General features: G+C 38.9%; 1 protein-coding gene across 1 annotated transcript in view; it reads right to left on the bottom strand.

The window, feature by feature from the left end:
* The window catches only part of Exoc6 (exocyst complex component 6), a 138,929-nt gene that overhangs the window by 19,212 nt on the left and 105,117 nt on the right, over positions 1–14,600 (bottom strand). The window contains exon 20 of the mRNA XM_075973922.1: positions 13,127–13,200. Coding sequence (XP_075830037.1) covers positions 13,127–13,200 — 74 coding nt within the window. The remainder of the gene's footprint in view (positions 1–13,126; positions 13,201–14,600) is intronic.

Here is a 14,600-nt window from a genome sequence, read left to right as displayed (position 1 = left end):
TTATTCGTGTCAAATGCGATTCGAGTCCTGTAAACTTACAGGAGTCTCCTATTTTTCCCTGGTGATGGACAGAACCTCTTTCCTAAAATGTGCAGCCTGTAATTATTTCGGGGTATGGTCTGTGCATAGGAAGGTAGAAGAGAAGAGGTGAGGGGGATAAAGAGAAGGAAGTGGATGTCCACAGTATTTCCTCTCTCAAGCAGCTCCAAATAGTTCACCATTATCTTCACCAAGGCCAACACCCCGCCATCGCTTTGATGAAATCTGTTAGGTACAGGGTGAGGGCAGCTGTAAGTGTCACACAAATCACTGACTTTAGTAGTGACAAGTAAGCATGTCAGGAAAGAAATCTCTCCCAGAAGTAAACTGTACACCTTTTTTTCTGTTAAACAAACAGTTGACATAGTTCAGGAAACTGTTTTCCAAGGTTGTGACGTACTTAATGAGAGAGGCAGGAGCCCATGCAGCTTCTGCTGTCCTATCCAATAGCGCTCTTACTCGCATGCATTCGCGTGGCTTTCTGTTCACACTTTTCAAGTGTCTGTCATTTCGCTAAGATAATACTGTCTTCATTGACACCAACTAACGCATCTCTCAGATAGCCTAGTCTTTTTTGTACCTGAGAGTACAGCCCAGGCTGGCCTCAAACTTACAGCCCTCCAGTTTGCCTATCAAGGGCTCAGGTTTCAGGTATACACCATCTACCACCGGCCCAGCTTTTGTCTACTACCTACTTGTACTTCTTTACTATTTGACTATTTGAGGAACTCAAGAAAGATTTATTCAATAAAAAGGTAGAGAAAATCCATCTATATCTAGAGCTTCCGACTGCAGTTTTAGGATTCCCCCAACAAATGTTTATTTATAAATCATTGTTCCAAAAGGGCTTTATAGCAAATTACGAACATAGTGCAAACTCTACACAACAGAGTAACCAAGAAAACCCAGGGCCAGGGGAAGGTGAGCACTGTAGAGAAGATAATGGGAGTGTACAGAATGTAAGTGATGCTGTACTACACACCATGTTTTCTGCTCAAAAGTAGAGTTAATAGAAAATATACTATTCCTGAGATAAAAACAAACAAGTTGTTGAGGACAAACTAAACTATATGCAATACTTAAAATAGAAATTGTGAGGGGCTGGAGAGATGGCTCAGAGGTTAAGAGCATTGCCTGCTCTTCGAAAGGTCCTGAGTTCAATTCCCAGCAACCACATGGTGGCTCACAACCATCTGTAATGAGGTCTGGTGCCCTCTTCTGGCCTGCACCACAGACAGAATATTGTATACATAATAAATAAACAAATATTAAAAAATAGAAATTGTGAGTCTATGTGATGAGATCACTGTGAAATAGTCCATCACATTATTGATATGCAACACTGACTCAATCATCTTTATCTGAGAATATCAAAGTAACTTTATTGTTACTTTTTATTCTAATTTTGTCTTTTTAAACATCTATTCTCCTTAAAGCAATCAGAATAATCTTTCAAAATGTAAGTTAGAACAATAACTATTCAAGCCAGCAATGGTGGTGCATGCCTTTAATCCCAGCACTTGGGAGGCGGAGGCAGGTGGATCTCTGTGAGTTCGAGGTCAGCCTGGTCTACAGAGTGAGTTCCAGGATAGCCAGGACTACACAGAGAAACCCTCTCTCAAGAAAACAAACAAATAACCCCCAAAAAATAACAAAGAAAAGAAAGATACTCATTCAAGCACCTTGCCTAATTCCCATCACACTTACCCAAACGCCTTTCCAAAGTCCTCGGTGGATATTCTGTGTGATAATCTTCCTGTGTCATCTGTACCTCTTCCCCTGGCTCACTACATAACAGCTACAAACATTACCAATTTTCTGTCCTTTGGCACACCTTGAAACTGCACTTTCTTTTTTTTTTTTTTTTGAAACTGCACTTTCTATACCCTCACGTCTTCCCAGTTCATTCAGGGATCTGCTCAAAAGTCATTTCCTTAAAGAGGAGCTCGTGATCAATGGGTTTGAACTGCCCAAACACTCCCAGCCACGATGGCATGGACGTGTTTTACTTTTCTCATACCATCTGGCAGCTCTGAAGTTCCATCTAAAGCGATTTGAAATCATCACTGCCTGTTGTGGATCACCTTCTAACATGGGATTCTGAAAACAGAATGAAACTGTAGGAACAGCATCTCTGCCTGTTTCAGGCACCATGGTTTCCCAGCACTACAAGAGCAGGCAGAGCATGTGCTCAAACATCTGTAAACACACAAAGAAACATCTGACGCTCAAGCAGCTCTCGGTGAGCTGGGTCAATCTGACCAGCGTTTAGTTCCTCTACAGTAGTAGTGGTTAGCTACCATTTTTAGGTGGGCCGTGTTTCCTCTGAAATGTAAACACTAGACTTTCTTCTCAGAAAGAGCCACACACAACTCTGCATGAACTGAGAACAGCTTATCATTCCAGGTTAGAATCTACGACTAAAGTACTCTGCAACAGGATCGATCTGTAACTGATCTCTCTGTGAGCTAAAATCTAAAGAAAGTAAAGCGATAAAAATCCACAGATCACCCCAATGGAGTTTTGTAAAGTAGTAAGATAAAGTGGTCAGATGAGAGAAGCCTCTGGCACGGTGGTGCAAGGCTGTAATGCCAGCACTTTGAAGGCTGAGGCCAGCACAGGCTACATAGTAAGTTCCAGGGCAGCCTGCACTACATACCAGATACTCTCAAAACAACAGAAATTTAAGTAGATAAATGAATATACAAATAAACTTGCCAGGTGTAGTGGCGCACGCCTTTAATATCCCAGCACTCGGGAAGCAGAGGCAGGTGGATCTCTGTGAGTTCGAGGACAGACTAGTGTACAGAACAAGTTCTAGGATAGCCAGGACTATATAGAGAAACCCTATCTCAAAAATAAATAAATAAATAAAAACCCAAACAAAAAACAAAACTGTATGTACATCACTGATGTGTGAACAACACCAAGGTGTGAAGTGAGGAAAAGCCTTATATTTCCTCTGTGACGACTAGCATGAACTATAGCATACTACAATTATTTTGGGATTTGGTGGGTTTTGAGAGGGTTGCTTGCTGACATGGCAGGAGGAGCTGGGATCAGGTAAAGAGATCCACTAAATAAAGCTATGTTTCTTCTTTCTCCATACATAGGTGTCTGTGACTAAGTTAACGTGCAAAATAAGCCACCTGGGCAAAGAAATTCTGTAAGCACTAAAAAAAGTTTAACTGCTTTTTCATCATATTTATAATACCCTTAAATAGCAATACTATTTATTTCTGGAAGTTCTGGTTTTGTTTTAAGGATTTAAATTTGGCAATTACTAGGTGGTTTGTCTTAAGGAAATAAGTCATTACACGCAAAAAAAAAAAAATCACTTCAAACTCCATTTCCTTTTTAACAGTGTAACACATTTTTAACAATGAGAAAAATATAAAAATCACTTTGATCATTTTATAAAAAATATCTATCCCTCCCATTTTTCCCATTTCATTTATAAGAGGAATATTAGTAAGGAAAGACATATACTTCTGAACATATTCATTATTTCTCTCCAAGCATGCATAATGTATTTTAATAACCACAGGCTGATGATTCAGTGAGAAATATGATATCTACTGGGATTTGAAGGGTACATGAACTAGGATTTTAATTTCCCGCTTAAATCCCTTCATTCTTCACAAGCAATCCCGTGTTGCCATTTCATGCTTCTTAAAAACAAGTTATTCTGTGTAACTGACTGCCTGGTTTGCTGCTTCTAAGCAGCATTAATCCTCTAGCAATTATCATCTTTCGTAAAGTCATCTGAATGCTTAGAAAAAGGAAGTTCAACAAATTGTTTTGGAAAACCATTTTGTGTTATTTGCATTTTAATACTTAAAGAGTTCATATCGATCTTAAAATATATCTACTTACAATTATAACTGTGTGGAGTTTTTGTTATTGTTGTTTTCTTTTAAAACATAACCCTTGTTGTCCTGGAACTCACTATGTACCAGGCTAGCCTTGAACTAAGAGAGATCCGCCTGCCTCTGCCTGAGTGTTGGGATTAAAGGCCTGCGCCACCACAGCTCTCAGTTGTAAGAGACAATTCTAAGGTCCTATATGTAATGTGACAGTGGCTTTGGTAAGTCTGTTTCCAAGCTGTGCCACAGAAAACACTGCTTTGCAGCGTATTAATAAATTTGTATCCAAATTAGTTTGGCAGAGAGAGAGAGAGAGAGCGAGAGAGAGAGAGAGAGAGAGAGAGAGAGAGAGAGAGAGAGAGAGAGAGAGAGAGAGAGCGCAAGAGAGCGCTCAGTAAGCTTTCCCAAGCCTTTAGCATGCTGGATCCTCTTTCCTATCCCATTGGTCTACATGTCTTTTATGCCAGTGCTATGCTGTTTTGTTACTGTACCTCTGTGATATAATTCAAGATTGGTTATTGGCATATCTCTGGCACCACTCTGTTTGCTAAGGATTATCTTGGCTATTCTGGGATTTTTTTGGTGCTTCCATATGATTTTAGGATTGTTCTCTACCTCTATAAAGAATACCCCTAGAATTTTGGTGTGGATTGCACTGAATCTATAGATCAGTTTTTGGTAATATTATCACAAAATTAATTTTGCCTATCCATGAGTACTCAAGGTCTTTCTATGCCTTCTTCAATTTCTTTCCTCAGTATCTGACATTCTCACTGCAGGAGTGTTACCTCTTTAATTAAGCTTATTCCTTAGGTGTGTGAGTTTGTCTTCCCCTGCCCACTCCTTCTTTCTTTCTTCTAATGTATTGTCTGGTCAGCTCATTATTGGAATATAGAAAAGCTACTAAAATGTTACTAATTTCTGTGTGTTGATTGTGTAATCTGCTACTTTGCTGAAAGGATTTATCAGGTCTACTAGTTTTCTGATGGCGCTTTTAGTGTCTTTTAAATAAAGGATAATGTCATCTACAAACAAGGTCATTTGAGTTCTTCTCATTATTTCTTCCTCTTGTCTTATCACTCTGGCTAAAACTTCAAGAACTAGACTGAAGGAGTAGAAAGAGTGGACATCCTGTTTCCTTGCAGATTTTAGGGGAAATACAACACCCAGCTCCCCCAATTAGTGTAAGGTTGGCTGCAGATTGTCATATACAGCCTTTATTATGTTGAGGTATGATCCTTTTATTCCTAGTTTATTCAGGATTTTTATCATGAAAGGATGTTGAACTCTGTTGATGGCTTTTTCTTTAATGACTGAGATGCACACATGCTTTCTGTCTTTAAGTCTATTTATGTGCTAAATTATATATTTGTAGATGCTGGACTAATCTTGCATCATCAGAAGGAAACTATCTTGTCATAGGTATGATCATCTTAGTATGTTTTCAAATTCAATTTTCAAACATTTTACTGGGAAGTTTTACATCTATGCTTATCAGGGAAATTGGTCTGCAGTTTCCTTTTTTTGGTATGTCCTCATCTAATTTTGGTACTGTCTTATGGTTTCTACCATTATGATGAAACACTGTAACCAAAAGCAACTTGGGGAGAAAGAGTTTATTTTGCTTGTATTTCTATATTATGGTTCATCATTAAGGCAGTCAAGGCAGGAACTCAAATAAGGCAGGAACTGGGAGGCAGGAGCTGAGATACAGAGGCCATGGGGGCGGTGTTGCTTACTGGCTTGCTCAGACTTACAGAAGCCAGGCCAGGCCCAGGGGTAGCACCACCTGTCCTCTCATATTCATCACTAATTAAGAAAATGCCCTACCAGTCTGCCTACAGCCCAATCTTATGGAGGCATTTTCTCATTTGGGGTTCCCTCCTCTCAGAGGACTCCAGTTTGTGTCAAGTTGACATAAAACTAGCCAGTACAGTATCAGAACAATGCTGGCTTCATAAAATGAGTTTAGTATATTCTTTTTTCTGTTTTATGGAATAGTTTGAGAAGAATTTGGTGGTCAAACTGTCCAGTCCAGGGAGTGGTTAAAAAGGAAGAAGCAGACTATACCAAGTGATGACAGGTGAGCAACTTTTCTATGCTCTTGAACGAAATATAAACTAGCACAACTGCTTAGGAAAACTGCTCTACAGTCTCTACTAAAACTGTTTACATATATACATTCCCCGGCTCAGTAATTCCTAGACAAATGCCTGCCCAGAAATGTATGTATATGTTCACTACATGGCATACAAAAATGTATGTGTTTGTACTATTTATGAAAGCAAGTATGGAATCAATTCGCATGTCTGCCAATAGTAGAATATATGAATTGGCAGCTATATTTGTACAAGGATAAACTACACAGCAAAGAGAATGAATGAGCCACAGCTGCACATAACAACATACATACACTGCACAAACACAACACTGAAGGGAAGAAGGCAAAATCACAAAGTTACATTACACAGTTTAAAGCATGCAAACCTCAAAATCAGGTTCAAATTCTACAGCAACAGAAACGACAGGAGCTTGAGAGGAAAGGGTCGTGACTGGCAAGAGGCAGTGAGTGAGGCTTAGCGGTCAAGTCTTCATTCATGACCTGAGCATTACAGAAATAGTCACTTTGTGAAAAGTCAGCAGAACCATGATTTTCCTAAAGATATACTGTCCTTGTGTGCTACCTAGATTTATGAAACTTGAATCAAGCTGAATTCATTCTAGAAGTAGGAACCTCAGCTGAGAAAATGCCCCCGTCAGATAGGCAATCCTGGATGCATTTTCTTGACCAATGATTGATACTGGATGGCGCAGCTTACTGTGGGTGCTGCCAACCCTAGGCTGGTGATCCTGGGTGCTAGAAGAAAGCTGGCTGAAGAAGCCATGAAGAGCAAGCCAGTATGTAGCATTCCTCCATCACTTCTGCATCAGCTTCTGCCTCTAGGTTCCTGCTCTCATTTGAGTTCCTGCCATGACTTTCTTCAGTGATGAACTATGATATGGAGGTCTAAGTGAAATAAACCTTTTCCTCCGTAAGCTGTCTTGGTTATGGTGCTTTATCATAGTGATAGATCCCTTAGCTAAGACAACTTAGCAGTAGACATTTGAAAGATGCTGTTAAGGGCTGGTTAAAAACTTTGGCTGCTCTTCCACAAAACCTGTGTTCCATTCCCGACACCAACATGGCATCTCACAACCACCTTAAGTTCAGTTTTTCAGGAGTCAAATGCTCCCTTCTGGCCTCTGTGGGCACCAAGCACATGTGGTGCACATACATATAAGAAGGCAAAACACCAATACTAATACTAGCAATGATTAAAAAGAAAGATCTAAGAGATATAAATATATCTTATACAATTTGTACTCTCTCTGAAATCTTTATATCTAGTTTAAAGAAATGGCCAATACTTTTCTCTTGTTGTCCCAAATCAAGTACTTAAAAACAGAACCTAATCCTAGAAGAGATAAAGAAAATCATAATAATTGAGGCCATATATCTATTCGACCAATAGTAAAGAGAGACATATATGGATATAATCTACACGGGAAGTAGAAAAAGACAAGATCCCTTGAGTAAACTGGGAGCCTGGGGACCACGGGAGATGGTAGAAGGGGAGGGGAGAGGAAGGGAAGGGAGGGGAGAAAAATATATAGCTCAATAAAAACAATAAAAAAAATTTAAAAAAGGAAAAAAAGAATCACACATTTGATGCTAATAAAATGCTTTAAGATAATAATAATAATAATAATAATAATAATAATAATAATAATAATAATAATAATAAAGAGCTTCAGGAGTCCAAGGCCATCTTCTGGCACACAGGGTAAGCCATTTACTGTGAGAAAAATGCTCAGAAGCTACAATCTGGAAATTTTTAACATTTTCAACAAAATGGAAAATTATTAAAGATTTTGTGATTAAAATACAATCTTTAGCTAGCCACCGAGGTCAGAAGAGGGCACTGGACCCATGAAACTGGAATTACAGATGACTGTAAACTTCCATGTAGATGCTGGAAGCCAAACCCAAGTCCTCTAGAAGAACAGCCAAAATTCCAATCAGAAAGCCAAAATTCCAATCAGAAAGTGGTTAGTGAGGGCTGGAGAGATAGCTTAGCAGTTAAGAGCACTGAATACTTTTCCAGAGGACCCAGGTTCAATTCCCAGCACCCACATGACAGCTCATAAGTCTGTAACTCCAATTCCAGGGGACCTGACACCCTTATACAGACACACAGATACACAGAGAAACAGAGAGAGAATAAAAATAAATCCTTTGAAAGAAAGAAAGAAAGAAAGAAAGAAAGAAAGAAAGAAAGAAAGAAAGAAAGAAAGAAAGGAAGAAAGAGAGAAAGAAGTTAGCTACCCCTAATGTTCTAGACTACTGCACTAGTGGACACATCTTTGTCTGGAAGGTTGGTTTAGTAGCTCACAGGGTCCATAGGGAAAACAGCCGAGCAGTTTTCTCTCCCAGTAGCCCACATGCACAGCACCTGCAGGTGATATGAAGATACCTGCAGAGAGGAAGCTTCCGGCTCAGTTCCAGCTTTCTGGATTTCTCCAGTCCTGCAACCAAAGCATGTGGTGTCACACATTCAGCAACAGGGTCTTCCCATCTAGCTCTGGTGGGTAACCCAAAACAATGACAATAGCCTGTATCATTTGGGGGGGGTACTCTAAAGTTCTCAGGGCCTTTTGATTTTGTCTTCTCTGTCATTAGTAACTTGTCTAGCTTTATACAACAATAAATCTAATTCATATTTTCACCAAAGTCATTAGTTTAAAATATGTTGGCCCCCATCAGAGATAGACATCTACAGAGCCATCCTTAAGACAGCATTTCAGACAGATGTTTTACATAATGCATCCCAAAATGAGCAAGGCAAAAAGTTCTGTGGGGTGCTTAGAAAATGCTAGGCTGCTGCAGAATTTTTATGTTTAAAATTCTAATGTACCGAGTTAGTCTCTGAAAGATTAAATAAAAGATAAAGTGTTTCTTATATTTCTCAAGCTGATATGGGTTGGACATCTTTCTGTTTCCTAGTGCTGGTACCCAGCCCAGGGCCTCACCTATTCCTAGGCAAGTGTTCTTCTACAACTGAGCTATACTCCCAGTTTGGAAACCTTTTTTGAAGAAACATTTTTCATCATAAGAAATCAGTGTTCCCAGAAAGATACTTCAGCAAATACTGTTCAAGGGTGATAAGAAAACTTCAGCTAACAGTTTTTTTTTTTTGAAGCAAGAGATTGTTTGGTTAGCTATAACTCCACCTTATTACTCAACCTCTCAATCATTTTAAAACTCTACATATTATCCAAAGAAGGTTCAAATGAAGCAGTATCTTGTCAGCTGAAGAAACTCACCACAACGCTACACAGCACCCACTAAATAAGACTTAATGCCAGCATCAGGGAAGCCAGGGATGCTCAGCTGTAAGAACCACACTGAAAAGCTATAAACTTTTTCATCAAAATGGCAAAATGTTAAAGTTTCTGTGGTTAAAATACAATGTTAGCTAACCAGAAAAATGTATTTGTATGTGATATTCCATTTCCAGTGATATTTAGTAAAATATTGCTACTGTATTAGAAATGGGTTGCCTCTGAACACTGTATATTAAACACACAATCTTACAGTAAAATAGTCTTCAAACTATAAGGTTTTTGTATATTATCAAAAGAATGTCACATATTTAAGTTCACTTGGTTTTTTTTTAAATGCCTTTGAATTTAAAAAAAAAAAGGCAAGACCAATAAGTATATAAAATACCATCATTTTGTGACTAAATTTCATACAGGAAGATGACCACTCTTATTTGTAAGAAAACCTTACAAGTACAAATTGTGTTTAAATGGCTTGTTTAAATTGGCCAGGCAGCAGCACCAGGACTGCTAATCCTCCACACTGTCTGTTAGGCTAGTAGGTCTTAAGATGTTGTTGAGATAACTGGCTTCCATTAGCAAGTCTGTGATTGGCAGGATGATAAAGTCTTTTCACTCACAGGTCAGCTATTTCCTTTTCTTTAGAGGAGGGCATTCCTGATGCTCTATCTTTTAACCACAGTCTCTCACTGAGTCCCAGTTCTCTGCCTTCAGCTTTGATATGGTTCTAACTTTCCTTTTGTACCAACTCACACTTGTCATCAGCTCCTCTATTCAGTGCAGCAAATATCAGGAGTTTGACCTCAGGGCAAAGTCCGGGTGGGCAGGTAAAATCTGACCATTGGACCTACTTCCTAATCTTTCATACCCAGCGATTCATGAAGCAGTATCAAATTCAAACTAAAAACCAGAAGTGCGACCCTTATACACACTATGAAAAGAGCTGCCTGCCTTTCTAAGTACACTTGAAAAGAACTGTCAGCCACCCTATTAAGACAGAAATGGATCACAGAGCAGAGGGAAAAAAAGAAGGAAAAGTGCAGAAACTCAACTGAAATGTAAATAAATGTGCAAGCACCATTTATGTCTGACAATAAACTCCTTCACAAAAAGGTAAAGACACTATAATATCTATTGATGAAGTCAGACGTAAAAGCACTACCAAAACTTTAAAGCATCAGTATTTAAATAATCAATAACACTGGACAGAATGAACTTGGATGATTTCATGCAAGACTTTCATTTTCAAGATCAATTTTGATTTTTGCCTATTCTTATATTGTATATTTCATAATGTGATTGCAAATTATTTTAAAAGCAGATGCAGTGAAATACAGCTACCTTTTTGAATTGGTTAAATCTATACCATTAAACTCATAAAACTTAACTTATGGCCAAAGTGACATAGCAGCCAAAAGCAAGAGCATGAGAGTCTAGGGACAGTGAATCACTAAATTTCAACATTAATAAAAAACAAAATTTAAGCCCCTTTTAAGACTAGAAAAAAATTAACATAATCAACTAGTTCCTCAGAGTTTTTCTTTCAAGAGTCTCTTCCACTTCTACTGACCACCATATGGCACAGTGGTGTTAATGCTTCCAACTATCCCTGTAAAATGGCATTTTCCCTACACATACAGGTTTCATAATTACGCACATTCATAGATGGTGTCTGAAGTCCACTTTAAAGTCTCTCAAACAGCTTACATTTAAAAGAGAAGTCAACCAGAACTTAACATCTTCTAAGTGCACATATTTTCAGTCCCGACTCAAAATGTTAATATTTATAAGTGTACTTTAATAAATAATAAAATCCCCTAGAGAGATACATGCCTTACAAAATAGCTATCTTTTTCTTTCCTTTTTTATTTATTTTTTCCTCAAGACAGGGCTTTTCTGTCCTAGAACTAGCTCTGTAGACCAGGCTGGCCTCAAACTCACAGAGCTCCACCTGCCTCTGCCTCCCAAGGGCTAGGATTAAAGGTGTGCGCCACCACCACTCAGTTTATAAACTGGCCATCTATGCTGTCTACAATGACTCTGTGAAGGAAGGCAACTGGGGTCAAACACATCTATACAAAAAAAAAAAAAGGATTCTTTTTTAAAGTGCAAAGTAAGGCCTGTGTTTGTTTGTGGTGGTTGCTGGGCCAGGTTGTAGCTATGATTACCAGAGTGTGTCACCTCACCTCCTTGCCTGTTTTTTTGTTGTTGTTGCTGTTTGTTTCTTAAACTTAGGACCTCAGGTGTGCTAGGACATGCTCTATCAGCTGAGCTACATGCTCATCCCCCTAGGGACATCTTCATGAACTATGTGGTATTATTCATAATCCTACAGACTGCAAAACAGAAAATCTCTGTGACTAGATCCCTCACAAGTAAGGGACGTACCCTCAGTCATTTCCTCTGAGTTGGAGAACATTAATAGAGGGTCATAAACTGCCTGAGAAACGAAAACTCAGTTAACCCTGTTTCCAACTTGCTACAGATTCAGCTTTCTGTATTAGATCATCTTCCTCCAATAACAAATAAAAGTCCTCTGAAAGGAGCTACTGCAATTACCTCCTCAGCACACGGGAGCAAAGCGGAGTGACTTCCTCGGCTACCCTTCCCAACTTAGCATGGCTAGCTGACTATAGGCCCACATTACCCAGAAGATGGTCTCTGTTGGCCCATCTTGTTGTTATTTAGTATTCTAAATATTGACTGTGTGCAGAAGAAGTGAGTGCCTTACAGAAACGGCTTTCTCAGCATCCCTGGAAACCCGACTTAGAACAGCATTCATTTCCATGGTTTTACTCGGGTTCCAGTCTGCTCTAAAGGGTGTTCAAACACCACAGAATAAAATCACCTTATACTATTTTGTATCTACTTCAATCACACTTCCTCACCAAATGAATACACAGGTGCCAATAAGTACTTACTCCACTTTGGCTGTACAGGAATAGCAAAAAGAGCTCTAATCCCAAACATTTACTGAAATCAGAGTTTCTTAAATGCTCAAATTAGTCTTCCTGTCGACATGAGTGTGCTGAGGTTCTGCTCATAACAAGGCTGGAGTTTCACCACGGGTCACCTCCGTCCTCAGGGGAATGAGCATCATTAGCAGACTGACCACAGTGCCTTTGTTTTAATCAGTCTCCATGAGGCTTCCTGCCAAGGACAGCAGTCAGTCCTGCTGTCAATCTAGCACTCCTGAACCCTCTCAGGGATCGCCCCTCCTCCACACACTCTGACTCCCCGCTTTACTAAGCTCCTTAATCCTAGGATTAAGAAAGAAAAAGAAAAAGAAGAAGAAAGAGGAAGAAAAGACTAAGAAGAAAAAATATGAGATAGAAAAAAAGAAAGAAAAATAAAGAATACAACAGAGCAGAAATGTCAAAATTTAAAAGTGAATAAAAATAAAATAAAAATACAAAGCAGAAAAAAAGACTTCACATTTGTTACTAAACTTTGAACATTCTTACCAAAAAATATATGAGAATAAATAATTATTTTTTTTAAAACTTAGTTTTATCCCTTTTTCTGGTGGCATACAAAAATTTATAAAAATTACCATTAATAAAATGCTAAACAAGGGGTGACTTTCTAGTAATAATTTCCAGAGCTCTAACAACGTTACTACTACTGATTTTTATATGACCACAAAGTTATAAAAAATATTTGCAAGAAACGAATAAATCAAGTTCTCGTTATGAGAATGCTGATAAACCTGAGACACTGTAATGAACACGAGTTTAGAGAAAGATGGGTTTTTCAGGGCAAGCAAACACTCTGGTACCATTAAGAATAAACTAATGAGGCAGACAGAACAGTAAGTGGAGGGCATCATCACATCTTACTTGTCTGAGGTCAATGAATGCCAACTGCAGGGTGTCCCCTTGAAATCCCGGCACAGGCTCAGAGCTGGCAAACACTGTTTCAAAAATTTAGAACATAAAAGGGAATTAGGAGAAGACTCATTACAAATGTAATATTTATACACAATCACTGTAAACAAAGACCGCTTACAAACTTCAGTTTCTACTGATATGTTCTCCAGACCTATTACCACAAATACTTAATAATATAAAACTTTTAAACTGTTATTTAATCTACAACCTTTAATCACAAGAGATTTCGAAGGACTGTCGTACACAAGTTCAGGAGTAACAGACTCCAATCAAAGTGAAGTTGTCTGACTCTTTTGGCCTTAGGTGAACAACCACAGAAGCACTTTGAAACTACTGATTCCATGGCTGTCAACGAAGCTCAAAACGTCAGCTTAGTTACATGGCATGCACTATAAAAACTACCTCTAGCTAACAGCAACAAGAGGCAGATACCAAGGTAGGAGGTGAGCTTTACATGCAGACCACAGGTAAAACATTTGATGAATTCAAGAACGTCTGACCATGTCACTTAGCCACTTTTGTTTTTCATAAAGGAATTTTTGTCTTCAAAAGGAGAGAATTTTTTTTTTTTAAAGACAGGATTTCACTGTGTAACATCTTTGGCTGTCCTGGAACTCACTCTGTAGACCAGTCTGGGATTGAACTCACAGAGATCCACCTGCCTTTGCCTCCAGAGTGCTGGGATTAAGAGGGTGTGCAACCAACACCATGCATTAAAGAATATCTTAAGACAAGATGTTTTTTTTAAATTCAAGATTTTTTCAATATTTTTTGTATTTTAAGAATTTTAATCCTAACAGCATTGACTGCTGGGTCAGGCCTACAACCCCAGCTGCTTAGGTACCTGAAGCAGGAGAACTGCCGACCAATAAAGGCCAGAGTTCAAAGTCAGCCTGGACAACCTAGGGAGATCCTGTCTCAAATTAAATAAAAGGGAAGGGGGCTAACATAGCTTCCATGGCAGAGTGTTTACAAAGCAAGCACAATGCCCTCAGTTCAGTTTCAGCACCAGAAAAGAGCATTTCCGTTCTACTTTATTTTAAATGAAAGAAGATTAGTTTAAAAGGACTTCATAGTGTGTGTGTGTGCGCGAACGCGCGAGTATGCAAACATACTGTATGAGTGTGAATAAGTTGGTGTGCATGTGTGTACACGTGGAAGCTAGAGATCAACGTGGAGTGTCTTCTTTAATTGTGCTACACTTAATTTCTGAGACAGGAGCTCTGGTGAGACTGGAAATCATCAATTCGTCGATAATGGCTGACCAGCAAGCTCCAAGATACACCCATCTCTGCTTCACTATTTTGAGGATTACAGGAACTTGCTGCTACACCTGGCCTTTTTGTGGGGATGGAGAGCTAAATTTAGGTTCTTGTGCCTGTATGACTGACACTTTCTTTACTGAGCTGCCTCCCAGATACAA

The sequence above is a fragment of the Microtus pennsylvanicus genome, chromosome 5 (assembly GCF_037038515.1).
Source record: "Microtus pennsylvanicus isolate mMicPen1 chromosome 5, mMicPen1.hap1, whole genome shotgun sequence".
Lineage (NCBI taxonomy): Eukaryota > Metazoa > Chordata > Mammalia > Rodentia > Cricetidae > Microtus > Microtus pennsylvanicus.
The sequence above is the reverse complement of the archived record's forward strand: the minus strand, read 5'-3'. Positions and strand labels throughout refer to the sequence as shown.